This window comes from Lissotriton helveticus, chromosome 5_1, assembly GCF_964261635.1.
Source record: "Lissotriton helveticus chromosome 5_1, aLisHel1.1, whole genome shotgun sequence".
In the NCBI taxonomy this organism is placed as follows: domain Eukaryota; kingdom Metazoa; phylum Chordata; class Amphibia; order Caudata; family Salamandridae; genus Lissotriton; species Lissotriton helveticus.
Genome location: NC_136065.1, coordinates 48,358,182 through 48,383,114, shown reverse-complemented (window position 1 = coordinate 48,383,114; position 24,933 = coordinate 48,358,182). Strand labels below are relative to the sequence as shown.

Sequence of the window (24,933 nt, the reverse complement as noted above, 5' to 3'; positions counted from 1 at the left end):
GGCAGCCCTGTCGAGTGCCCCACATTATATTCAGTGGTTCGGACCTCAAGCCACCTACCCTTACCCTGGCCGACGGCGCCGTGTGCAGCACCGTTATCCATTGGAGGAAAAGAGGGGGGAAGCCCATACGAGTCAGCACGTAGTGCATATATCACCATTCCACAGAGTCAAACGCCTTGGCAGCGTCGAGTATCACTGCCGTGGCCTCCAGCGTGGGTTCCAGCACCTGGAACATGGAAAAGAGCTTGCGTAAATTGTGCGAGGTGGACCGCTCAGGCACAAAGCCCGATTGATCCGGCAATACCAGACCAGGCATTAGGGGCTGCAATTTGGTAGCGATAATTTTCGCCAGGATCTTTGCATCGATGTTGATCAGTGATAGCGGGCAATATGAATCACAACTCTCCGGGGGTTTATCTTTTTTAAGCAGTGTGATGATGAGTGCTTCTCGAAGGGACGGAGGGAGCATCCCGGCTTCATGCACCTCTGCATACACCGCCAGGATATGCGGCGCGAGAAGGTCAGCGTACTTTTTATAAAACTCAACCGGAAGCCCGTCAGGACCCGGCGCCTTACCATTAGCCAATGCCGCTATCGCTAGCTTGACATCCTGCTCATCAATGGGGAGGCACAAATACTCACAATGCGCGTCCGACAGCCTTGCGCATGCTATGCCATCTAGATACTCATCCATGTCCTCCGTAGATGGCGTACTCCGCCTGCCATAGAGGTCCGCCTAGAAGCCACGGAACTGCTCTGTTATGGCCTCCAGGGTGCAATGTTCCACGCCCCTGTCGTCTACTATCCTGTCTACCCGGCTCTGCTCCGACCTCGCTTTGATCTTGGACGTCAACGTCCTACCTGGTCTGCCCGGCTCGCCATAGCACCAAGCCGCGTGCCTGCGCGATACATATTTAAACTCCGCCTCCGCTTGCTCAGCATGTTCCGCGAATAACTCCCTGATTTTGGCCAAGGTAACCAGGTCTGGTCGGTGAGAATACTCTTGCTCCAGCTCACGTAGCTCCGACTCCAAGGTCTGCAGTCGCGTCCGAATATCCCGAAGGATACCCGCAGCCGTACCAATACAGGTCCCCCTAATGGTGACCTTGAAGGCCTCCCACAGCGTCGCTGCCTGATCAACCGTGCCCGTATTTAGCGCGAAGTACTGCACGATGGCGTCATGCACAGTTTTGACATAGATTGGGTCCAGGAGCGCCTCGGCTCGCAACCACCATGTGAAGGGGCGACGCACTCCAGCAGGATTCCTCAATAGTAGTCGCACTGGATTATGGTCCGACAGCGTCCTACCCCACCAACCAATAGTCCAATCTTGACCAGCTACCATGCACTGGCGTAGCATGTGTGCCCTCTTGTCTGGCCTGGTTCCTCACTCTCCACACATCCTGCAATCCAAACTACTCCATAACTCGCAATATGGTCGCAACGACCTTAGGGGTGCGGTGCGTTCCCAGATTAGACTTGTCCAACTGTGCGTTTAGGTAAGTATTCAAGTCTCCGCCCCAAACCACAGGCGCAGCAGGCCATATCCGCAATTGGTCACACATGCGGGTCACACACGCCGGATCATCCACAATAGGGCCATACATGTTCACAAACACCATAAGCGTGCCACATAACTTCCCACACACCATCGCGCAGCGACCTTCACCATCCGCATACGTGTGTAGCATTTGAAAATCAACCCCCCTTTTAATAAGAATCAACACTCCCCGCGCATAAGAGGAATAGGATGCAGCAAACTGAAAGCCCGCCCATCGACCAAGCGCCCCACATATCACGTTCGAGGCCAGATGCGTCTCCTGCAATAGGGCCACCTGTATGCCATGCCTAGTCAGGTGCGCTGCTACCTGACGTCCTTTTCTGGGGGAGTTAAGACCACGCACATTCCAGGTCAACATAGCCCAATCAGCAGTCATTGTGTATACTAAGGAATAACAATACCAGATAGCAACATAGGGGCACCATGAGCACCTTCCATAGACATATTAGCAGTTTAGGCGGCGAGTCCCACAGTCTACTTTCTTGCATAGTTAAGATTGATCATTATTTGGGGAAACCAAAAAACAAACAATAACTTCAAAAACTTTCCCCACCTCCACCCACCACCCACTGCAACCTCCCAATCAGGTCGAGACCATCCCCCCCCCGCCGCTCCTTTGGCAACAACTTTGCGGGTAATACCCATTGGGGGAAGAGGTACAGCCGCGTAAACTCGCACCGAAGTGCGGTTGCCGGAATCATTCTCATTCCAACGCCCCTGTGGCTCCTACTTCAATAACACTGTGAGTTCACACTCCCCCGTCCAGGATCCCAGGGAGAGTAACAGATATACATCAGTGCCATACCCTTCTGCCCTCATAGGTCGACTAGAGCTACAACTCCCAGAATGAGCTATAACAAAGATAGATTGTCATTATTACAAACTTGAGATAGAAGTCCAACATAGCAAGTAGCAATCTTTCAGTCAGCATCGTCCAGACCCGACTCTTGCCTCTCTGACGCCGCCCGCTTCTCGTGTTGCCTGTCCTTACATATCTGTTTTGTGAATTTCAATGCCGATTTGGCGTCCGTGAAGAAATGAGCCTGTTCGTCATGAGTCACCTTTAGTTTCGCAGGGTACAGCATGGCATAGGGCACCTCTGCCTCCTGGAGTAACTTTTTCACTGGGAGAAACTTGCGCCACGCCGACTGGACCGCCGGGGTGCAGTCAGGGAAAAAGGATAGCGTGGCACCCTTATATGTCACTGGTGCCTTCGCCCTGGCCTCCCGCAAGATCGAGTCTCGATCCGCGTAGTTAAGAATCCTGGCAATGATCGGACGCGGCGGCACACCGGGCTTCAGCCTAGGCCCCAGGGACCTGTGAGCCCACTCGACTATCATCACGCTGGACAAGGCAGGCGCAAACAGTTCATGAAGCATACCATCAATAAAAGGCTCCATCCTAGCAATCGGCGTGGTCTCCGAAAGGCCAAGAATCCGCACATTATTGCGCCTATACCGCGCTTCTAAATCTTCATTTTTTGCACTTATCACCTCCAATATCTTTTCCATGTGAAGAAGTTGTGTGCGCGCCTCAGCCTGCGAATCATGGTCATCCGACACTTTGTTTTCGAGGACATCGAGCCGCTTCTCATGCTTGTCCACCTTCTTCTTCACAATATCCAACCCTGTCGCTAGGGCATCTATTTTACTGTCAATGGACTTAATCCCTGCACGCAGTTCAAGGAGGATCATGCGATTTTCATCCTCAACATTCTCCTGCGCGGAGGAGGCCCCCCCTGTCTCACTCTGCCCCTGCGTTTCCTCCATCAGTCACGTCTGTCGCTTGGCCTCAAAAGCCAATTTGGCCTGCCTGGGCTCCATCTTGCCCATGGCTCCGGTATCCAGGAGCGAGATAGCGACAAGCGACGACACCTCCGAGGGACCACCTGTTGCACAGTGTCACAATCGGTCGTGTAGCGGGCTCCCCCAGCAGCTATGCAGGTCAAGGCGCCTCTTTCACCACCCCGTGGCCACCAGGTCTTACAGATCCTCACTGCCGCTCGCTTCGCATCAGCCAGCAGCCGTCACCAGAACGAGAAGGCCTCTACGCACCAGCAGGCTCCTTCTGCGCACTCCCACCGGCTATACTCACAGTGCTCCCACCAGCCCCCCCACCACCCGAGGCCCCTGAAGGCCCTCGCCCCAGCTACCCACTCGCCCCCAGTCTGTTGTAGCTCCGGGGGGCACCGTGTAGCAGCCAGCCGACGACACCCCACAGTAGCCCCAGGCAGCTCAGGGACCAACAAGGCACCATGAGGGGCGCCGCTCTGACCCAGACCGCAGTGACCCACCGCGCAGGCACCACAGGACGCAACCTTCTCCCCGTGCGCCCCTCCAGGACCGCACAGCCGGCCCCAGCCATACAAAGCGCCCTCACTTACCGCATTCGTCACGCGGCGCCGCTGCTCTGCTCCGCTCCAGCCGCGCCACAGGCCTCCGTGCGCACCTCTCGCTGGCCGGTCACCACCACCACCTCAGTTCCTCGAGGCTGGGTACCGGCGGAGGGCTCCCCGCAGCCAATGCAGACCTTCAAGATTCTTCCCGCTGGGCAGAGAGTGTTGCCGCCAGCGCAGGGCGGCCGAGCCTCGCCGCCACCACCTCCGCTCTGCGATTTCGCTTGCCGCAGCCCCAGTCACTCGTCACTGCGCTCGGCACAGGTCCACCATTTTGTCCTTCACCCCGCGGGCAGCAGATGCCAGGATTTCAGGGCGAAAGGCGTGGTCACTGCACTTCTACTTCGCCACAACTTGTGCCCGCTCCCTCCCTGGCTCCACCGGTGTAGTTTCGAGCCATAAACGGAGGCTGGAAGGATGGTAATCGCCAAGTGTTAGATTCCGGCGCACAGAGCTCCCTTACAAGGCAGCCATTCCGCGTCGCACCGTAGCCACGCCCAAGGTTCCTGTAGAAACACTTGTGCGCCTACTGCCGTCAGTGTATCTATTAGGTGACACAGCTTCCAACTCCTGCCCATTGTAACTTTGCGTAAATCAAACCGAACGAAAATGGACATGAAAACTACTGTTATAGGTGCTGCAGGATGAGCTTTAAAGAAAAAATTCCCTGCCAACAAAAATAAGGATAGGGCAAGGGTGCAGGAACTTTGATTGAGCTATTTGCCTTGTAGAGATAGGAATCTATGAGCCCGCTGGACCTGGGACCTTACCGCCTGCTACAACACTAGAAATGACTGTTAAAAATTAAATGAATAATTAGAAATAGCTTAAAATTAAAAACTATATTTAAAAATATAGTTGACAGCTATACAAATAATTGCGTGCTCTACAGGCAGACATGCTTGAGGCTAAACATTTTCAAACCATTGATAACAAAACCAACCTAGTTATCATAGTCTTATCCAGTCGCTATAGTTACACCTATATGACTTAGGACGAAGGACAGACCGTCCCTATTTCTCACAAGTCTCACAAGTATTCCTTAGCGGACGCATGTTTTACTTCCATTGAAAAGATCCTTGCAGCTGTGCAAACAGCTATTTTGAAGGAGCGCACTTTGGCACAGGGGAATCATTGTTGTTTCTCCCATAACAGGCCCTAGAAGTAGCCGCCAAGGGAAGCATTCCTAATGCCCATGCCCTACACCAGAGATGGGTGCAGGGGTCTTCTTCAAGTGCAGTGGATGTAAAGCTTCAGTATGATCCATGAACATGAACAAGATGTTGGTCCGACTCCAGCTACTTTACCCATCGATTTCTATCAGAGCATATGCTATATGGTTGGTTTTGCCCACAAAAGGACATATTTATAACAAAGGAGAAAGTCACATTCTTTAAGTTTATACTCCAGGGGCCTCATTTATGAGGCCTTGCGTCAGTTTTGCGCTTCCGATGCGTCACTTTTTATGACGCATTGGCTGCGTAAAACATGCCTCCTGTTGCGCACTATTTACAAAGTGACACATCTAAGCAGATGCGTCACTTTGTAAACCCCTGCGCTACATTATACCTGCGTCCCCCGCAAAAATCCTCGTAATAGTGACGCAGTGAAATCTATAAGATTTCACTGCGTCACTTTTAGGATGCTGTTGCGTCAAAATCTTGCGCCTTCCTCACTGCAGGCGTAAGACTGATGCAAGCCCTTTCACATTGGGCTTTCCCCATGTGAAAGGACGCATTGATGGAGTTGCGTGACTTTTGTGACACATTCCAGCAATGCGTGACTTTTGCGCTTAGAGATACGTCAGAAATACTGACGTATCTGTAACTCCTCCTCATACATTAAATATGACGCATCAGGTATGCCGCAAGGAGTGCGCACTGAGAAGTCATGCATCGCTGCTTTCACGCAGCGATGAGTCATTTCTCATAAATGAGGCCCCTGGTCTCAGTAACTTGCTATTGAAATAAGTAGTTTATATTTCCCAATTATTTTCTGTGAATGCCTTGCTGCATGGAGCGATTGGAGTTGGGGCAGAGGTGACAGATGAAAGTATTATACAGTTTTGTGAATAGATCGATGTAACAAACATTGACCTGTAGGACCGATTGCTGTACTTTGTGGAACTGGAGATAATGTTTACACTGAGTATGTGCAGTATGCACAGTGAAATAAACTGATAATTTGAGGATTTTGCTTGATAAAGATCAATATGCCTGCACTCAGATGGTGAGTAAAAAGTTGGATGTATGGCCTAAGAGTTGAACATGGGCCCATTGGAGATGAACTTTAGCGTGTACATATTGGTATTGTTGAATTGTAATCAATACACAGTTTAGATCATAGCTATTGCTAAGAGTGACAGTTAAGTTATATCTGTTCAAGGAAAACACTAAAAGTGTAGTTAGTAGCTTATTGGGGAGCTGTGTACTAGGCATAAGATCATCTGTTATGAACAAATTTATTCTCTGTACATTTTGTTAAATTGTTACGACATTGCATAATGTCATTTCTAATTTTGTAAATGTTATGAACGAATAAACATTTATTGTAAAGATTTCTTTGGTAATGCGTACCTGCATCCCAAGGTGAAGTATAAGCACGACAACTCATCAAATATTTGAGTCTTCTGCACACAAACCTTAGTGAGAAGTGTAGCTGTTTCAATCACTGCATAGTTTTGTTCCTCACTGTTATCTCTATGAGTAACTTGTGGGATTTGTTTTCCTCTTCACAGAATGATGGCACTCCTGTGCGTGCCACGACTCCCCCCATTGCTGCTACTGTGTCTGTACCATCAAATATATGTTTCAGGTAGGAGAACAACTCTCTTTTCTTATTTGATCATTTTGGGCCTTCTTTGAATTTACAATGACAGACATTCAATCCTCTCGTTTAGCAGGGTCCCTGAACCTACCACACTTGTTGAAGAAATTCCCTCATATTCAAATATGGCTCCCACAGTGGAGGGGGATTTTCTCACAAGGTGGCTTCGGCTGCAAAGACTTGAAATCACCTTGAGGAAAAAAACTCTTCATCAGACTCTTCTTCATCAGGCGATCACTGACACAATATTGTGGTAAACAAAATAGTTGTCAAAAATATTGTGTCAAAAATATTGTTTACTAAAATATGGTGTCTGTGTACTTCTAATACTAAGTAGAAAAATATCAAAAATAAAATTTTGCTTCACACTAATTCTGTTAAATACATACAAAACGTTTGTTTATAAATATATGGATGTATGACGTATTCACACATGCTTTTACAACTCATGCCTTTACAATGTGGGCATTAGAATGCATGCGTCGCTACCACGCATTCCATTACAATGCAAGTCTTTACAATGACTTGCCTTAGGGAAGCGCTGGACTTTGGAATATCATTTTTTACTATTCCAACTCCAGTCTGTGCTACAGTAGAGAAGGTGGTGGATTCCCTAAAGCAATTCATTGTAACGACTTGCGTTGTAATGGAATGCATGGTAACAACACATTCATTGCAGTGCCTGTGGTGTGATGGCACTGTGCAGTTCTGTCTGCATTGTTACATACATATATATATATTGACACTTAGTCCACAATCGCACACACGATCAGTTCTGATTAAATGTGGCACTGACAAACGGATTCATGGCTATGAAGGAGAAAGAAAGCAACACATCGCGTCGCAGACACCGGGTTGAGCGCCGACGTGCGGGGTCGGAGGACGCCGACACGAGCGAGAGTCTCCCCAGGTAAGAGAACGCCTGCGACTGTATGTTGCGCTTCCTGCAGTAAGAAGGGAGCCATAAAATAATTACTATTTAAAAGCACTACCGTCTCGGGAACTGAAACTCATTCCCGAGCAACCGCTCTTGATCTACGTGTCAGATGGATCGTGTCGCAGGGCAATTTAAGCCACAGCCCTTTCTTGAAAAAGAACCCTCAGTGTTTTTGAAACTTGACCCAACAAAACCGACCTAAAATACCATTCCGAGAAGGAGTAAGACGCCACAAGGGCCGACATACATGAACACTAATAAAACATTACAGGATTAATCCACGATCAGATAATGGAAGAAAGAGCAGCTAAATGAATTTCTAAAGCAGAAAACATGTTCCAGAGAGGACCAGCCACATCGAAAAATAGCGATGAGGTGGGCAAATCAACACGACCACCAGTTACTGCCATCAAACAGCTATTTACACAATTAGAGAAATTAATGCGCAAAGAAATATCCCGAGGCTGGGAAATGATCACTCTTGAGAAATATGTGGAATGTAATATGGTACCACGGGGGCATTTTTACCCTTCCGAACCACCCTGATACCAAGCTTGAAATGCTTGAGGAATGGGGTAAAAATAATATGGATTGCTCGAGATACATGATGCTGATTATCATAAAATACGCAAGGAAAGACATAGAAGAGCTCCATCAGAAAATAGCGGAAATTGAAAACTAAATATTTGCAACCAAAGAGGACAGCGGAGTGATCAAAAAACTATGAGCTGACATGGAACGCAATCTGGATAAGCATGAGGATGAGGTGCAGGAAAGAAAACAATGGAAGTTTCGTAGGGACGAGGACGACTACGAATTTGGGACAATCCTCACATTTGCGAAAAGATTCGAAATTTTCAAACAACAATGGGAAACAAGAAAAGCAAAGATTGACACCACCACTGGGCAAATAACAAGTGAATCAGAATCGAATCTGAGTGATGGGGAACAAAGACCAATGGGTTTGAGGAAATTTTCTTTTTTAGAGGAGATGAAGCTGCTCTACCAGGAGCAGCAAACACCGAGGGGGAAGACAAGAGGTCGAGGCTCAAGACGAACAAGAGCAAGGGGATGCGGATTCTTAACCTCAAGAGACCAAGAAGAGGCAAGTGACAGAAGTGGCAGATACAATCTGAGAAACCGCATCAGAAGAACCCTGATTTAGTCATTAGTCTATCACGATACAACCAAACAGAATCCGAAAAAAATCTCCTCAATAAGGGACTCTCGTTCTGCTCGACTCCAGTGGCGTAGTGATCGTAGGACCCACGTGTGGTAAATAAATAATTAAATACCGGATCTATTTTTTAGGATATACAATAACAGATAGCTCAATAAATAAGAGTCAAGATTCGAGGTAGCTGGAGTTTGCAGGTTTTAATACAGGCATAAAGGACAGCAACAGGACAACCTGCACGGGAATAGGATGGCAGCTGCCAGGGGCAGGATCGGGGCATAAGGGGGGTAACTTTAATAACAGTGCACAAGTATATATAGTTAAACAATTGCATTGCAGTACATACAGTAGGCGTAGCAGTGGGCGGGGTTTGTAGCAGTCGCGAAAGATAAGGCATAAAATGGGTGTAACAAGAGGCGTATACATAGACATGTGATGTAAACGTAACAGAATATGTCATAAATGGGGCGTAAACATGGAGGGGGCTACCTAAGGAGCCGGGACCTCTGACCTAGTGGTGCGCGCAAGCTGGCAATGACGTGTTACTAGGAGAAACTGGGGGCTATGACTTCTGCGCTAGAAGAGGAGACTAAAGTCTGGAGAGTCAGAGCGACATGTACCTAAACATTATCTAGTATCTGATGTTTAGAGAACATGTTGATAGAATCCAAAAGTTATCAGGGCAAAGGCTAACAGACTCTAAGACTGGTGCATGCATTATTCTACATGTAGTGCGAGTGCAGGGAATATTAAATGACCATTAATACAGTATTTCTCTTACATGGAGACGTAAAGGCTAGACGATGACTGAAACTATTGATGCGATTCAGTAGCTTAGGAATGCAGAGAAGGAGAGCTGGACTGATAACTAGAATCATAACATACTCTTGGCAGACTGGTAGGCAGAGCCAGTCCGAGCCGGGTACTGTGAGGCAGGAAGTAAGTGAAGGGTCAGGGATACAGGTGGGGGCTGTATCGCTCCTCAGCGAGGGTTCAGGAGACAGGAGCTCAATCTGGTGTCCGGGCCCTTTTGAGGCCTAGAGACGGGGACTTTTACTGAATTAACGTGCACACTGTGAAACGTGGCAACATAACTTTACATAGGCCTAATACTCGTAGCTATCACGAGAACTGGAAACTGGCATACTAGAGATGGACACAACTAGAATTGCGCCTTTAATTGATCATAAGGGAATACATATGCATATTAATCATGCACATATAACATAAGGTGGGGAACACGTAGGGACACAGAACATGGCAAAATTTATTTTTCCACATTCCCTCCTTGTCACTACGTTTCCATCAGGAAACATCAATACTCATGATACCATCTATCATTTCATACAGTATCATTTGCTCGTCTCGAATTGGCTTGGAACGGGACTTAGGACTAGGACTAAGACTAGGAATACAGGATGTAGCACAAATGCCGCAAATCGCAGGGCCACATTGTAAACAGAGGCAGCAACTGAAAACGATCATTACTGCTATACCTAGGAATGACAATACTTTCCATCCCCAGGCAGAAATTATACTCCAGAGCCAACCGGACCATGTCCAGGTGCCTGGATTCTGGTGTAACTGATGGGCAATTTTATGAAGTCTGGTTATAGCTGAATAAACGGACGGCGCGTTATTAGGAATGAAAATGCAGCAACTAGATCCGATGACTCTACATGCTCCTCCTCTATCGGCCAGTATGACGTCAAGAACGAGACGATTTTGGAGCACGACAAATCTCATAGCAGATTGCTCTTCGGTTAAGTTACCTAGAGCAGAAGTAGTCTCATTCACTACTGCTTCAAGGGTTCTGGTTAACCTACGGATTAGCTTACTATTCTGGACAGGGCCTATAAAGAAGAAGAATCCTTTATTAAAATCTTGATACTGTTCTAGAGTAGTTTCAGTTTGATCGACAATCGGGGACTCGATCTCCCTTCTATGTCTAATGTGTACTAGATGTGTGTTTCTATGATAATCGGATGGGGCTAGGAAAACTGGTGGCAGTAGGAAGGCAATGTAACAGGTTCAATCCCAATCGAGGGGCAGACGAACATATGCGGTCTGACCACAAACAAAATATGAATGACGTGAGGCTTTAAAAATAGATTTCCCACTGTCACTATACTTAACAATAGTAGTACAATCACTATGTCCTACATGTGCAGAACCATTCTTTCGGACACATAATTCGCCTTTGACTGGAAGTACTGAAATAGCAGGTAAATCTGGAGTAGTATCAGACTGAACATTCAGGACCATAAAATTCGAAGAATAATTACCTAAATTATAAACTTCATTTTCTAGATCTAACCCGGTTCTATGGAAGAGACCTTGCTTGTCTGGAAAACATGTACTATTCAGAAGGGACATGTCAGTTGAGGATGACGTTAACGTGGACCATGCTCCACACGAACCATTATGTGAAAATGGATAAGGAAAGAGTGGCAGAACTCCCTTCGGTGTCTGGAAAGGGGGGAGTCGACCACACACCCAACAATTAGTGGCATTGCTGGTCTGGTGTGAATAGTGTAGCATTCTGATGAATGTATTATTGCGCATAGCAAGACGATAGGACAGCTCGTGAGGAGGCAGATCACTAAATGTGTGCTCTACTGTAGCATTAGAAAACTTATTTACATGAGAAATTGAAAAACATAAATGCAATGCATAACTTGTGCAGGTAACCATCAAACTCAAAAATAGAAGAAAACATAGAATAACGATACATCTGATAGAGTTTTGACTAACTCTCTCACTATGGGGGTCTATCTCATACATGTCAGAAACCTGTCTAACCGTTTCACCCGAGGGGGACTTAGACAATTAAACTGGCTGACTTATTTTACTAGACCGGAGCTTCTTTTTATACTCCTGCTGCGGAGTTTCCTCTAACAGGGGAGGCTTGGAATCAAAGTTTGTAGCGGGACAGTCCTTGAGAATAGGGCAGTTTTTAAAGTTCTGGCAGTCTTTAGAAAAGGAAATGTCTGTAGAAATGTCATTAAAAGTTTAGTTTCGGAGTCCGTGAAATTTCTTGACATGAGACAGATGGACCCAACCCTTACGGCCTTCCAACTTCACGGCCGTACGGGTGGTCAGAAGGACAAGTTGAGGCTGTTTCCAACGGGGCTCCAGCGGACTTGAACGATCAAAATTCCGGACAAGGACCAAACTTCCTGGAGCGATTTCATGCGGTTTCACCTCGGTATTGTCTGGAAATGCGGCGGCAACCTGTGAACGACAAGAGTGTAGGGCAGACATCAAGGAAGCTAGGTAATCTGTCAGCATATTACTGGAAACATCTGTAATACTTCGGGGTCTAGGTGTACCCCACATATTCGGGGGGCAGCCGAATACGACCTCATACGGGGACAGACCTGATCTGGAATGTGCGACCATGCGCATATAAAACAGGGCGACTGGCAGAGCTACTAGCCAGTCTACACCTTTCTCCTTACAGATTTTAGCGATGCGGATTTTTAGGGTCTGATTATGTCTCTCTACGAGACCTGCTGCTTCAGGATGGCGTACACAATGAAACTTCCACTGGTACCCTAACAGAAGGGAAACATGCTTCATGAGTTCAGATGAGAATGGCTGGCCATTGTCTGAATACACGACCCTAGGGAGTCTATAACGGGGGAAAAATTCACGAACCAGCTGCTTGGCAGTGGTCGCGGCTGTGTAATCTGGAACTGGATATGCCTCTGTCCACCTGGACAAAGCGCATACAACTGCAAGGACATACTTGAAACCTCGACATCGCTCCATCTGAATATAATCCATTTGGAGGACTTCAAAAGGGTGGTCCGGAGGCTGGAATCCCCCTTGTTCCACCGGGACACTTTTACCTGGATTGAACTGACAACATATCATACAGGTACGGACTTTCTGCTTAGCTGCAGCTCGTAAATGCTTGTTGAACCAAATGTTCTGGATACTGTCTAACATGGCTTTTTCTCCTAAGTGTGCAGGACTATGTGCGGTATTAATAATGACTTGAACCATTGAGTCGGGGAGAAACCATGTGGCTTTTCCCTTCGTCAACCATCCCTGATCTGTCTGGACCCGTCCTTGTTCGGACCATTTCTTGATTTCATCGGGAGTAGCATGTAACTGGATATCTATGACATCTTGAGTGGGGTCCTTAACTGTCATACATGTAGTCTGAACTGGAGCGTAAGTCTGTGTCGTGTTAACTGGAATGTCTGGAGTCTGAGCTGTGAGCTTGGCTGTTTGATCTGCTAGATCATTACCTTGGGAAATGATGTCAGTGACTTTCGTATGTGCTTTGCACTTCATGATAGCGATAGCTGTCGGTAAATGTATTGCATCTAACAGAGCTTGAATAAGGAGACCATGCTGAATCTTGGTTCCATGAGAAGTCATAAAACCTCTTTCTTGCCAGAGCACTCCAAAGTCGTGTACGACTCCGAATGCGTAACGTGAATCTGTGTAAATGTTAACTTTCAGGTTCTTGGCACGTATGCAGGCTTGGGTCAGAGCGACTAGCTCTGCTGCTTGAGCGGACAGAGTATCAATGCGGTGTGTCTCTATAACTTCAGTGTCAGTAGTCACTGCATACGCGGCTACTAGTTCTCCTGTACTTGTTCTCATACATGAACCATCCACATAAAGTGTCAGGTCCGGATCTGGTAATGGAATATCTGTCAGGTCTTGTCTTGGCTTTGTCATGGTGTTAACAACTTCCACACAGTCATGTGTGGCAGGATTTGAAGTAACTGACGGTAACAGTGTAGCAGGATTTAGAACGTTGCAGCGTCTGATTTCTATGTGTGGCTGGAACAGTGTCAATTCATAACCTGTTAAACGTGCAATTGTCAAGTGCTGAGTCTGTGTTCGGTTTAAAAGAACTTCCACGGAGTGTGGAACTTGTACTGTCAAGGAATGTCCTAATACTATGGAGTCACTTTGTCTGATAGCTAGTGCTGTGGCTGCAACTGACTTGAGGCACGCAGGCAGGGCCTGGGCCACTGGATCTAGTGTGCTCGAAAAATAAGCACAGGGCTTGTATTGTCCTGCTTGATCTTGTGTGAGAACAGATAATGCTGTACCTTCGCGTTCTGTGACAAAAAGTGTGAAAGGCTTACTGTAGTTCGGTGTTGCTAGAACAGGTGCTTGACATAAGGCTTTCTTTAATTCATTAAAAGCAAGTGTATGTTCAGATGTCCAAGGGAGGACAGTCGATACGGCTGCCTCCTGTGTCGTTAACTGTATCAGTGGCTTGGCTAGGAATGCATATTGAGGAATCCATTGTCTGCAATAAGAAGTGAGGCCGATAAAAGCACGTACCTCTTTCTGGGTCTTGGGCTGAGGAAGACTCGCTATTAACTGGATACGGTCAGGTGTCAACTGCCTACCCCTCTTGGACAGTAAGTGGCCTAAATAGATCACTTGCTGGACACAGAATTGAAGCTTCGAAGGGGACACCTTGTGCCCCATCTCGGCTAGGAAATACAGAACTGTAAGTGACGCTCGCTCGCAGTCACGTTCAGAACGGGCTGTGATCAGTAGATCATCGACATACTGGAGCAGGGCAGTGTCAGTTGGCATGTGAATATTGTCTAGTTGTCTCTTAAGTGCTTGACTGTAAATGCTAGGACTTTCTGTGAAACCTTGAGGAGCTCGTGTAAATTTATAGCTCCTTCCATTTAAACAGAATCCGAAAAGGAACTGGCTGTCTGGATGAATGGGGACACTGAAAAATGCATTTTTAAGGTCTATGACTGTGAAAAATGTAGCTTCAGAATCAATGGCTGTCAATAGGGAAGAAATATCTGGGACAACTGGGTACTGGGGAATAATACATTTATTAAGTTCTCGAAGGTCAATCACTAATCGATATACTGGAGGTGCATTTGGATCAGTACGTTTCATGACTGGAATGATAGGAGAATTACATACATTGGAGTCAGTTTCTACAACCACTCCTTGAGCAATAAGCTCGTCGATAATTTTGGATAAGGCTGCTACAGCCTCAGGTGGCAATCTGTACTGTCTGATTCGTGGTAACACTACACCTGGTTTCAGAGTCACACGATGGGGTGTGATTTGCATAAAACCAACATCAGTTGGACCTTGTGCCCATAGATGCTGCGGGACATTCAATAGTCTTGGATCAAAATCACGTAATACATAGTGACCCTTGAAGTCACGTAAAAACAAACGTATTCCTTCTGGGGAGCAACAAATAACTGCACCTAATTCTTTCAGTGTCTTAATACCTAACAAATTTTCTGGACATGACTTCGTAAGTAACAGGTCAGTAGTTCGGGACAATGGACCTACTTCTAGAGTAACTGGTTTGGAAATCTCGTTAACTATTGGTTTTCCTGAAAATCCAAGGGAAACATTTCTAGAGCCTGAGAGCGGAGCCCCTGGAACCTCGTCATGACTGATAGTAGTCCTACTTGCCCCTGTATCAATCAGAAACTTTCTGTCTTTCCCTAATACTTGACTGTGAACATAGGGACCCTCTTGATCTACAGGTATCTCGATGAGAGGCAAGCCTACCTCCCTCTCTAGGCTGTTTCATGAATACTGCTGGTACTCTGGATACTCGGACTGTGCATACTGGTACATTTGCTGTGTAACATGCTGTGTTGCAGCAATAGGCTGCGGTACTGTAACTGTCTGATGTGCATTCTGCGGTAACTGAGAAGTCTGTGAAACTTGTTCTTGTCTAGGCGGACGTGGTCTTTCTTTAGTCTTACCGGTAGCTATGTTGTGTTTCAGAACTGCACACTCGTTTATAAAATGACCTGGCTGTTTACAATAATTGCAGGTCCCTTTAACAGGAACTGCAGGATGACTGGCTTGATTCGGACCCCTCTTCTGACTGTCTTGAGGAACAGATTGTGCAACTAATACTTTCATTTTCGTGTCTTTCATACGTTTCCTTTCGTGATCTTGCTCTTCTCTGATTCTATTCTGGTGATACTGAAGCATCTGAAGCATTTGGGACGGGGTATTAGCTTGCCAGGTACTTTCGACTTTCAAAACTCGGTTTTTAACTTGTGGACTTGAATTCTCGACAAGTTTAGTAACAAAAAGATGAGGGTATGACTCACTACTCGTCTTGAGACCACTGTTAATGCTAAAACACTTCTCGAATCTAGAATAAAAATCACTAGTATCTTCGTCTGGTTTCTGTTTACAGGCTGAGATTGCATCCCAGTCTTCCTTTTTCGTGGCTAGTAATCTTGGCAAAACTTGTATTAACAGCTCAGGTAATTCCTTACATTTACCTCCTAGACCGGTACCTGGTACACGTGTATTTTCTTCAGCTTCTAGAGCTGCCCAATCTATCTTTTTCTCTCCCACCTCCCATTCTTTTTCTTTGAGTTTTTCATATGTGCCCGCAGGTAACAGAACCTTTAACATTTTAATTATATCTGGATACGTGTATTCTCCCATACGGAGCATGTCTTTTAATTCACGGTGGAACCCTGCTGGATCTTTGTCGTGACAGGGAATTAACTTTTTCATCTCTAAGAGTTCCATCTTTGTAATCGGGGTGTAAACAAATACTCGTTGCATTTCACCAGCTGGTGTCCTAACTGGGTGTACTTCTCGTAACGGATGCTGTCTATCTATGTAGAATGGTTTACTTTCTGGGGGTGAGACATGAACAAAATGCGGATTCAGGAACGTTCTATATTTGTGGCGCTGTTCTAGAATGACACTAATTAAATCAGTACCTAGACCTTTCCATCTATACTGGAGTAACTCGTTCAATACATCATGTAACGGACCTGGATCGGAATGCTGACCCTCATACAGTGTAATGAGGTGCTGGATCATATACATACCCACCAGTCGCTGCTCGGCTGGGGGCAGTTTCAGAAACATTTGTGCCACTATTTCGTCTGGAAAAGTGGTAGAATCAGTAGTCCACCGGACTGCTGATCGGGCTAGTTCTTGTTCATGCATGGTACTAAGTTCACTATAACCGATTCGTAATTTCAGAATGTGATCGGTAGCTTGAAATACTTGTTCTAGAGAACCTTGTTCTGGTGCTGGAGGAGGAACAGTTTTCTTGTAGTCTAGACGTGAATGTCGGTCGGAAAGTCTAGTTCTACCTACATACGCTATTCTGGTGGGATTCTCGTCTTCTACTTCCTCAGTATCAGAGTTACTTTCTTTTTCGCTTACTAGTGCTTCTTTGCGTTGTTCGTGTAACCTTATTATTTCTTTACGTATTTTCTTGTACATACTCTCTATACTACTGATGGTCCTGTGTTTACCCTCGGCTATATTATCACTCCACCTTGTCAGAACTCTCATTTCGGTCGGATCTTTAGTCGGGGAATCTTGTTCCCTTATTAAACAATTAATTAGAAACTTTAATAGTATGAGCTGGGTCTCAGCTTTCCTTAGAGAAATAACTTCGCCAACACTTTCTGGGTCTGTTCCTGTACGAATAAAACGATACATTCTGTCTAGATCTTCTTTCATATTCGGTAGGGTGTCCAAATACTCGGTCACCCGTCTTACACGCAATGAATATATAACCATACTATCATCACCTGGGACTGGATCGTAACGGCATTCGGTAAGAGCTCGCCTGATATCTGCAACGGACTGATGTTTGGGCGTACGCTGTAACGCACGTTCATGTAACTCGGCTAAAATTACACGCTTGTGTGGCGGCGGGGTTCCCGGGGGACCCCCTCCCGCGGCCCCTAAACTGGAATCGTCGACTGATACTCTTCGTGTTGGCAGAGTGACCAGTGTAGCGGGTACTTGTAATGTAGGCTGGACCGGGGGTACCGTAACGGGTGCTGTAACAGGTGCCCCGGTGGCTGGAGGAGCAAGAATTACATTATTTACAGGAGCTGGCGGAGCAGGATTTGCATATTCGGGGACTGTGTCGTCCAAGTAGGACGAGAGAAAAATATCAGCTGCGGTCGGTTTGTGACGTAGCTTGGTCGGAACTAATGGCGGCGGAAAATTACTGGATGCCTCCGGGGTTGCTTTTGGCAAGCCCTCGGCAAGAAGAGGGTACATACCCTTAATAAGGGCATTCCTCTGTCTGTCTGACTGTTCGGCTTTAACTCGTTCACCTATTTCGATTAATTCCCTTTCTTGGGCTCTTTCCGAGGATTCTCTACTTAATTCTGACTTTCTGATTTCTTTTTCGGTTCTTTTATGAGATTCTTTGCGCCATAACTCGATGGCATCTTTCTGTGACTGTCTGGCTTTCTTTTTCCATAATGCTTCCTCTACTCGCATGATGCACTCGGCATCCCATGTGCCTGATACAGGCCATCTATATTTCTCTTCTAATTCCTTGGTGTACTCGACCCATAAATCTAGATATAATATGGCACTTATGCCATGCTTTTGATACATAAAATGACCTGGACTGTCCCTAGGCGGGACAGGAACTGCTTCCTCGAGCAGACCTTTTCTAGTTTTTAACTGACGTAATTTTGAGAACAGAGGCATGACTAAGCTGGAGTTCGGACACAATACAATACACAATGAACACAATGATAAATTGAATAACAGATCATTCATACCACGACATAAAAATACATTGAAATAACAGTTAAAATAACAGTTCGGACAAAAACATTACCTGGAATACTGAGAACAGAAACACATGAATTTCTCGAGAACAGAACTTACTGGAACAGAAACTTACTAGAATTACTAGATGCACTGCTGAAACAGTACGAAACATACCGGTCTCATAAAGAGACACGTCAGGACCCGCATCCACCTAGGTGGACACTTCGTGTTGGATTTGCGTACCCAAACCCACGGACCAGAGACAAATTAATTGACCCTGTCTAGATACTACCCCAGCAACGGTACTCACCGGGCAGCAAGAACGGAAGGCCTCGGACTGGACTGGACTGCTACGACGACGGACTACGAACTTCGGACTTCAGTTACGGGTGGGCCTCCGGATACCTCGGACCTTGGACTCTCGGCTTGGGCTCTGGTCGGGACTCGCCGCGTTCCTCCACCGCCTCGTCTGGATGCTGGACCGCAACCTCCGTCTCCTCCGTGGGCCTGAGGGATACTTGAAGCAGAAATATCTGCCGCTGCGCAGGATGGTTCCGTCACGGCTGCAGAGGGTCAGGGGGCTGGCGTGGCTTCTCCGGCGCGTGGGGAAAGGGCAAGTCCCTATTCGGGCGCCATTATGTGGTAAATAAATAATTAAATACCGGATCTATTTTTTAGGATATACAATAACAGATAGCTCAATAAATAAGAGTCAAGATTCGAGGTAGCTGGAGTTTGCAGGTTTTAATACAGGCATAAAGGACAGCAACAGGACAACCTGCACGGGAATAGGATGGCAGCTGCCAGGGGCAGGATCGGGGCATAAGGGGGGTAACTTTAATAACAGTGCACAAGTATATATAGTTAAACAATTGCATTGCAGTACATACAGTAGGCGTAGCAGTGGGCGGGGTTTGTAGCAGTCGCGAAAGATAAGGCATAAAATGGGTGTAACAAGAGGCGTATACATAGACATGTGATGTAAACGTAACAGAATATGTCATAAATGGGGCGGAAACATGGAGGGGGCTACCTAAGGAGCCGGGACCTCTGACCTAGTGGTGCGCGCAAGCTGGCAATGACGTGTTACTAGGAGAAACTGGGGGCTATGACTTCTGCGCTAGAAGAGGAGACTAAAGTCTGGAGAGTCAGAGCGACATGTACCTAAACATTATCTAGTATCTGATGTTTAGAGAACATGTTGATAGAATCCAAAAGTTATCAGGGCAAAGGCTAACAGACTCTAAGACTGGTGCATGCATTATTCTACATGTAGTGCGAGTGCAGGGAATATTAAATGACCATTAATACAGTATTTCTCTTACATGGAGACGTAAAGGCTAGACGATGACTGAAACTATTGATGCGATTCAGTAGTTTAGGAATGCAGAGAAGGAGAGCTGGACTGATAACTAGAATCATAACATACTCTTGGCAGACTGGTAGGCAGAGCCAGTCCGAGCCGGGCACTGTGAGGCAGGAAGTAAGTGAAGGGTCAGGGATACAGGTGGGGGCTGTATCGCTCCTCAGCGAGGGTTCAGGAGACAGGAGCTGAATCTGGTGTCCGGGCCCTTTTGAGGCCTAGAGACGGGGACTTTTACTGAATTAACGTGCACACTGTGAAACGTGGCAACATAACTTTACATAGGCCTAATACTCATAGCTATCACGAGAACTGGAAACTGGCATACTAGAGATGGACACAACTAGAATTGCGCCTTTAATTGATCATAAGGGAATACATATGCATATTAATCATGCACATATAACATAAGGTGGGGAACACGTAGGGACACAGAACATGGCAAAATTTATTTTTCCACACACGTCTGGGCATACCCTTCCCACATAGGGCGAACAGCAAAACACACAAGATGATGGACGGAATGTTGCACATTGGCAAAATGGTTTCAGCCCTCATCAGCCAGGATAGCTTGATTCCAGTGGCGTGGAGAGCACGCCCATCTGAGCATACCCATCTCACTCGGGATGACAAATGCAAAACAACAGTTGATGGACAGTGCAGAACAATGTCATACATTCACCCCAGTACAAAGATCTGGGCCTAAATCCATCATTTGTATGCTCACCATGCCATTCCAGTTTGAGCCCAGCCATATGCAAATCAGTCTTGACCCTGTGCCCCATGGGAACAGTCCAGCCCGAACTGACAAGCCAGGTCCTCCCTGGAATGAAAAAGAGCATCCTAGGACCGGTTTCGGGCTTTCAGCCCTCATCAGCCAGGATAGCTTGATTCCAGTGGCATGGAGAGCACAGGACTCCCTTCTGAGCATACCCGACCCACTCTGGGTGACAAATGCAAAAACAACAGTTGATGGACAGAATGCAGAACAATGTTATACATTCACTCCAGTACAGAGATCTGGGCCTAAATCCATTGTTTTTTGCTCACCATGCCATTCCAGTTTGAGCCCAGCCATATGCAAATCAGTCTTGACCCTCTGGCCCATGGGAACAGTCCAGCCCGAACTGCCAAGCCAGGTTCTCCCTGGGCTGGAAACAAGCCTCCTATGACCGGTTTCAGGCTTTCAGACCTATTCAGACAGGATAGCTTGATTCCAGGGGCATGGAGAGCACAGTAAAAATTGCAAAACAACAGTTGATGGACAGAATACAGAACAATGTCATACATTCACCTCAGTACAGAGATCTGGGCCTAAATCCATCGTTTTTTTGCACTCCACACCACCACAGTTCAGACATGGCCATGTGCAAATCAGCCTTGACCCTGTGCCTCATGGGAACAGTCGAGCCCGAACTGCCAAGCCATGTCTTCCCTGGACCGGAATCAAGCATCCTAGGACCGGTTTCGGCTATCCGCCGTCATCAGCCAGGATAGCTTGACTCCAGTGGTGTGGAGAGCATGGGACTCACATCTGAGCATACCCATCCCACTCGGGGTGACAAATGCAAAATAACAGTTGATGGACAGAATGCAGAACAATGTCATACATTCACTCCAGTACAAAGATCTGGGCCTAAATCCATCATTTGTATGCTTACCATGCCATACCATTTGAACCCAGCCCTATGCAAATCAGTCTTGACCCTGTGCCCCATGGGAACAGTCCAGCCCGAACAGCCAAGCCAGGTCCTCCCTGGACTGGAAACAAGCATCCTAGGACCAGTTTTGGGCTTTCAGCCCTCATCAGCCAGGATAGCTTGATTCCAGTGGCATGAAGAGCATGGGACTTACGTCTGAGCATACCCATCCCACTCGGGGTGACAAATGCAAAAAACACAGTTGATGGACAGAATGTAGAACAATGTCATACATTCACCCCAGTACAGAGATCTGGGCCTAAATCCATTGTTTTTTTGCTCACCTAGCCATTCCAGTTTGAACCCAAGCATATGCAAATCAGTCATTCGGGGTGGACTGTTCCCATGAGGCACAGGGTCAGACTGATTTGCATATCGCCATGTCTGAACTGGGGTGGTGGAGCGAGCTAAAATTTTATGATGGATTAAACCCAGGTCAGTTGACTTGGGGTGGGTGTTTGATTTGCTCAAACGCTCCGTCCATCATCCCCTTTGGTATTGCTGTGCTGCATTACATGAGCAGGAGATAACTGAAAAGTGCTCTATCTTCCAAGATATGGCACTCTGTAGCTCTCTTCTAGATCTTTCACTCTTGTGGCTGCCTAGTGCCAATGCAGGCACCTATGCACCATAGTACAAGGGTGCCTGCATTACGGGCAGGATTTATTTTACTGCCGAAAGAAATACCTTCCTCCACAAAAACAATCCAAAGGATGCATTATGCATAGAAAGAGGAATTAACGAGGAGAAATAAACATGTTTCTCCGCATTAACCCTCTTTGTGATAGGTGCACTGATTTCACTCAATTCCAGGTTTACAAACCTAAGTAAATCTGTAATTGCGTGAAATCCATGGGTGGATGCACGGGAATGCCCATGCTCCCTGCATGAAACACATTTGAACTAAGAAATGTAACGCAACACAGCTGACGCTGCTGTGTTGCAATGCATTCCTTTACAACGCCATGCAAATCCAGCCTTGCCTGGCTTTGTAAACCCCAAATAAACCTTTGCATTCCCCTGCAGCGCATGTGGAAGGTGGGGGCAGAAGCCCATTTATATAGATAAAAATGTGGATTGGCACTGAAATGTTACTATGGCAATGTTCACCACTATCAGTGGCGGAAAATGGTGTCTCCTTCCTGCTTGTGCAGTAGTGCCCTGCTACCTGTTGTATAATGATGCCTACTTTTCTAAAGAAATTTTCACTCAGGTGCAGAATAGCCCAACTAACACATTGGATGTGGTTGTTGAAGGTTCAGGACATACATTGTTGAGTCCAATGACACAATGGCCAAATAGCTCTCTGCCTTTAACAAGACCTGCTTACATGAAAGGAAACATACATTAGCATAGATTGCAAGAGTAGAAAATAAAACCCTTACAGAATAACACATGCCTGGGCTGGTTCCTTCCAGTGTGCACCCTGTGAGCAGAACCACATCTGCTTTATCATTTGTGCTGAAAGTTGTTATCTTCTGTTTTCCTTGACAGGTGCAGCTGTGCAGTCTGTGGAGGCGGTTGGACCCAGCCAGCCCATTTGTGACATTGTTGGTGGGGAGACCATATTTTCCTGCCATCTCAACCCCCCTGTTAGTGCAGTGGAAATGGAAGTCTTCTGGAAAACAGAACATCAAATCTACCTCGTGCATCACTATGACAATGGGACGGAATATGACGATAAGCCAGATGAGCAGTATAAAGGGAGGACAAAAATGATCAAAAAAGACATTGCACAGGGAGGCGTGGCCGTGTCATTGATCAATCTCACCCGCTCCGATGCCGGACGATACATGTGCGCCTTCAGAACTCGGGATGTGGATACCTATGCGGAATTTGAGCTACAGGTAGCAGGTCAGTGCCCATGTGGAGTCATTTGTAGTTTTGTAATACTATAGGATTTGAAAATCATCTGTACAGAATAGGATCCTTTGATAGAAAAGTGTTGTGCTGATCTTCACATTGGCAAGAATGTCTCCCCACCCTCCCCCCCCATGTTCTTGTATTATGTTTTGTCATGGTTTTGTTTTAGTGCAATGTGACAATTCAGAGTAGCTCTTTTGATTCCACCATAAGCTTCCATGGACGTATAGTACTGAGATCTGTGTTAAAGAGTGATTGTGGCACCTCGTATGAACTCATTCTAAGTGTCAGAACTGCTCTGGATGGTTCCTTTGAATGGACCAGTTCATGCTTTTTCATTCTTTGTCAATATGCAGTTTTAATATATGTATGCATGTATGTGTATATGCTTGTGTGTGGTCATTTTATAGCATAAACATAAACAGAAGGCAGTAGCTTATTTAGTATTATCCTAGATTCAGTGTGACGGAGACTTGTGCCTGCTTTATATTCACTTCCCATAGGGAGTGATTGCTTGTGGTAGGGGCAGGGTTGGACTGGGACAAAAATAGGCCTGGACATCAAAATAAAAGCAGCCCCTGTTAGAAAAACCAGATAGCTAAAATAGTTAACGTAGCAACGAAGGAGTATGCAGGTCCTATAGGGGAGGGATGTAAATGCTGGAGGTTGGGTTGGTCAACACCCTTGCTCTAAAGTAGAGTCAGGGTCGCTCTCAATATGGGATGTGGAGCCCTCACACATCCGGTTGAGTGTCCTGCTTCATCATAGGGCTTGCTCCTCGTGAGGCTGGCGCTGCAATGCCTGATGGGCACCCTGTGAGGGGCTCTTTGGCAGAGATCTTTTTCCCAAGCCGTATGGGTGAAGTGTGGGTGAGGGGCCATGTGGTGTAGATGTGATAGGAAAATGTGTGGGAGAATAAAATGAGGGAAGATGGTGCTCCAAAATGAGTTTATTCTGCGATCCCACTCGTCTCAATGAAACAACATTGCATGCTGGACCTACAAGCTCCCCTTCCCCTTTTTGCACAAAAGCTAAAATAGTGACCCACATTTTGAATCAAGACAATTTAGAACTTTTTTATATGCGCTGTATGGGTATTTTGCAAGGTATTGGACACTGCATGCATTTGTGTTTGATGCAGACAATGTTTGTGGTAATATCAGGGAAATCAACAGTCAAAACTGCCCCCCTGGTCATCTGCCCCGGAAACTACTAAAAAAATTTCACTACTGTAGAGCTGCTTCATGAACTACACTCGACACTAACCGTTGCCTCCTACGTTTGCTGCTTTGTCGTTGCATTTTTACGGAGTGGGTATTTGCTGAACAAGTGCTTCCTGGAGTGCCTTTCTTAGTGACTGATTCTGTTTATTCCACCCAAATATGAAGTGACTGAGACAAGTAGAAATCTTTCTAAATGTGCCTTTCGCAGACCCCCTTTTTCCCTATTTCATCCTGTGCCTGTATGGAGTTGTTATGAGTGGTTGAAGGGCTTCCCAGGTTTTCTATGTCAGTACATATTATTTATTTCTACGTTTTCTAGAGCACTTCTGGAATCAAATTGGTGTTGGT

At 46.3% G+C, this 24,933-nt stretch overlaps 1 protein-coding gene across 1 annotated transcript in view; it reads left to right on the top strand.

Moving 5' to 3' along the window:
• The window catches only part of LOC144754118 (butyrophilin subfamily 3 member A3-like), a 602,932-nt gene that overhangs the window by 19,683 nt on the left and 558,316 nt on the right, over positions 1–24,933 (top strand). Inside the window, exons 2-3 of the mRNA XM_078641685.1 lie at positions 6,694–6,770; positions 22,994–23,353. Of these exons, the coding sequence (XP_078497811.1) occupies positions 6,694–6,770; positions 22,994–23,353 (437 nt within the window). The remainder of the gene's footprint in view (positions 1–6,693; positions 6,771–22,993; positions 23,354–24,933) is intronic.